General features: G+C 43.2%; 1 protein-coding gene across 1 annotated transcript; it reads right to left on the minus strand.

Annotated features, from left to right (window-relative positions):
* Positions 1–825: 825 nt before the first annotated feature.
* On the minus strand, positions 826–2523 carry olig1 (oligodendrocyte transcription factor 1). Its single transcript, XM_086266923.1, has one exon. It carries the CDS (start codon positions 2121–2123, stop codon positions 1338–1340), a length of 786 nt encoding a protein of 261 aa, XP_086123049.1. The 5' UTR covers positions 2124–2523; the 3' UTR covers positions 826–1337.
* Between the last annotated feature and the right edge of the window lie 890 nt (positions 2524–3413).

The following is a 3413-nucleotide window of genomic DNA, read 5'->3' on the forward strand; positions in this document are numbered from 1 at the left end:
CACCTGTCATCAGCTGAATAAAGCTTGTTTTTGGTTCAACGCAACTCCACTCTCGGCATCTGCATCTGAGTCCTGTTCAAAAAAAAAACATTGGTGCACCCCGGTGTGACAAAAACAAGTGTTTTTATATTATAAATGCATGGTAGAAGAAACCCTGAAAGGAGGATCACTTCTCATTCTCAACAGTGACAGAATTTCCCACCATTTGTTTAAAAAAATATATGCAAATGTTTGCAGTAGTCACAGTAGAATCTTTCTGCTATTAGTTTGCAAGGAATCTGCTCATGTTTGCTTCTATATTTATTGGAACTCAATCACTTTTCAAACATGAACTCCAGACATGGGTGCCATCAGACATTACTTTGTACTTTGTACTTGGAGCTGGCGAGTTGTAGGCTGCTTCACACCTGATCCAACAGCCTGTGATATTTCCAACTTCCACAGGTAATGTCTAGAAAAGTTGATGACTGAAGCACATGTGTGAAAAACACGGCATAATAAACTTTGATTGGTGCTTAGCTATCTTGCAGTCTTGTGCATCTGTACTCAGTTTAACAGTGGTTTATTTTTTCTTTTGACTTTTTTGGGCAATGAGCAATGCATTGTGGGATAAAAAATCCACTTATTTTTTAATATGCATACTAGCTAGTAAGGTCTGTACTATTTGCTACTTCCTTCTTTCTGACACAACTGGACACTTCCTTTCCTCTTCCTTCTGCCTCTAATGCAACAATCAGCTAATATGAACCTTCAAACTGGAATACAGACATTTCTTAAAGTTTAAAGTATTATAAAGTTACTAAAGACTTGGTTTCAAACATCAAGAGTTTATTGTTGTTTATTTATTGTGGTAACATTCCAGTTATCAAAACTTAGGGTTCAAAACTGAGAAATCCAGCAAATCTGCTACATTAAGACTCACAAAGTGATTGGTGTGGAGCCCATTGAATTTGAAACAGAAAGATAAACAAAATCATGACATAAACAAGTTTTTTTTTCAAGCTTTAAGTAAAACTGAAAGCAAACTAATAAGCCGAGATTTCATAGTCTTATGCCAACAATGTTATTCAACCTCTGCTGCAGCACAACACTGTAGCTACGTGTATCATGCACACAGTCATTACAGTTTATAGCTAATATGCAGAACATTGTGAGAGTGAGAAAAAAAAGAATAAAAGAAAAATACTTCCATCATGCTTTTTAAAAGAATCAAATGATAAGCGTGAGTAGTGTAGTAACATATCATAAACATGTTAAAAATGTTAGAAAAATAACAATTCATATAAAAAATGCTGCATTCAAGTCCATTCTTCAGCGAACTTCTTCAACTTTCAATGTCACTTTGGGAATCTGGGAGCTAGAGTGGAGTGACTGAATCTGGGCAGTCTGCAGACTCCACAAGGACACAGCGACCCTGCTGGAGCACCTGCAGAGCTCCACTGCATGGGGGCCAGTGGGGCCTCCATGGGACCTGGAGAAAGCAACGGACATTTGGCTCCTGCAGATGATGAAGAACTGGAGGGAGATGATGATGATGAAGAGGAGGAGGAGGCTGCTGAGGAGAGGAGGGATTCCTGGGTGAGGAGGAGTTGACCGGGACTGGAAATGAGGGGCCACCCTCCTGCAAGCAGCAGCCGGGGGACTGGTCCTGTGGTCACCCCCATTCCTACACTTACCTCCCCCAGCAACCGCCGCATCTCCTGCAAAGATGAACCCAGCAGGAGGATATAGTTCCTGGCTAGAACCAGGGTAGAGATCTTGGAGAGTCTGCGGCCCGGAGTTGCTCCATGTTGGTGGGACTGAGAGGAAGCAGATGAAGGCGAGGAGGCATAAGGCACCATGACCTCCCTCAGAGCATCCATAGCAATGTTTAAGTCCTGCATCCGCTTCCTCTCCCTGCTGTTGATCTTTCTTCGAAGTTCCTGCTGCTCCTCAGGGCTCAGCTCCCGCTGAGGTTTGCTTGATCTCTGGCCATTTGGGAGGCCAAGCATCGGTGCAGGGTTTAGGTGAGAGCTCAGGTTGAAACCTGGAGGGCAGTGGGATAAGTCCTGGGCAGACCCAGAGCCGCAGAGAGGTAGCGACTGCTCTCGGGCTCTGATTACTGGGCTTGGCAGCACATTCATAGTCTCCTAAGAAGAGCTGCAGTCCGGTGAAGACTTCAGCCAAAGATAAAGTTTGAGAGAAAAGCCAAAGAAGAATTTAATAGTCAAAGCTAAAAAAAAAAAACCCCACTTTACTCAAACTTTAAAAGAAAAAGAAAAATCCACAAGCTGTAAAATCTAATTGTCATTCCCTCCACCTGTTGCGCTCCCCTTTGTTTGCAGAAGACTGCAAGCTGCCATCCAGCACAGTGACTTTTGACTTCTGAGGTTTCTGGCTCCGGAGTAGTGAGCAAATGAGAGCTTTCTAAAGTGGCATCCCGGTTTTATCTCATTTCCACAGCTGCGCGAGGCAAGAATGACGGCTCACACAGTGGAGAAGTGAGCTAAATTATCCCCTCGCATGCCCCCACCTCAGCTCTCCTCCTCCCCGACATGCCATGTGCTCTTTACAAATGTACATATGCACATCCAACTTTGTGAATTTTGACAGTCAAATGAGGTTGACTGTCAAGGTTGTCATCCAAAGAACACCATGACAAGCTCACTGAACATTTGGATCAGTGTAAGACAGGATATTAGAGGTTAAACATGAGGACAGCTAACACTAAACTAAACCTGTCTTGGTCTGACATTTACTGTTTTCATATAACCTTTGAGCTGCTGTCCTCACTTAACAAAGTTGTCTGTGCACTTTTTAGGGATGTCTTGCTGTAATGGCTTAGACCCCGTTTTGCCTTCAGAAATGGCTTATTTCTCTGTGGCACTGATTCAGCAAGGTGCTAGAAACATTCCTCAGACATTTTTGCCCATGTTGACGTGACAGCATCACACAGTTGCTGCAAAGAATCTGCCGTTCCAGTACATCCCAAAGGTGCTCTGTTGGACTTACATCTAGTAACGGTAACTAGTTTTATGACATGGTCCATTATTGTGTCAAACACAGGTATGCTGTGGTATTTAAATGATGGTCAAATATCCCACATGCTACTGCACCACCACTAGCAAGCTGAACTGCTGATACCTTCCAAGTTAGAGCGATGATTTCATGTAGTTTATGTCAAATTGTACTGTCAGCGTCCTGCTCTTAGCTGACAGGAGTGGCACCTGGTGCTGCTGTAAGCCATCTGATTCAAGGTTTAATGTGTTTAACGTGTGTGGCCGGTGTGGCTATGCACATGTACATGTGTGAGTCAAAACAAAGAAGCACTTTTACAAGAACACAAATGAATGGTCCTTTCTCCAGTATGTCAGACAATAGTGAATAAAGGCAATCAGGACTCTGAGACCTTTAGAAGCTCAGTACTGCAGACA

The sequence above is a fragment of the Aulonocara sp. 'chitande type north' Nkhata Bay genome, linkage group LG16 (genome assembly GCF_057382095.1).
Source record: "Aulonocara sp. 'chitande type north' Nkhata Bay isolate Kocher_YH1m ecotype deep benthic linkage group LG16, A_spYH_male_GT1.1, whole genome shotgun sequence".
NCBI classification, from domain to species: Eukaryota; Metazoa; Chordata; class Actinopteri; order Cichliformes; family Cichlidae; genus Aulonocara; species Aulonocara sp. 'chitande type north' Nkhata Bay.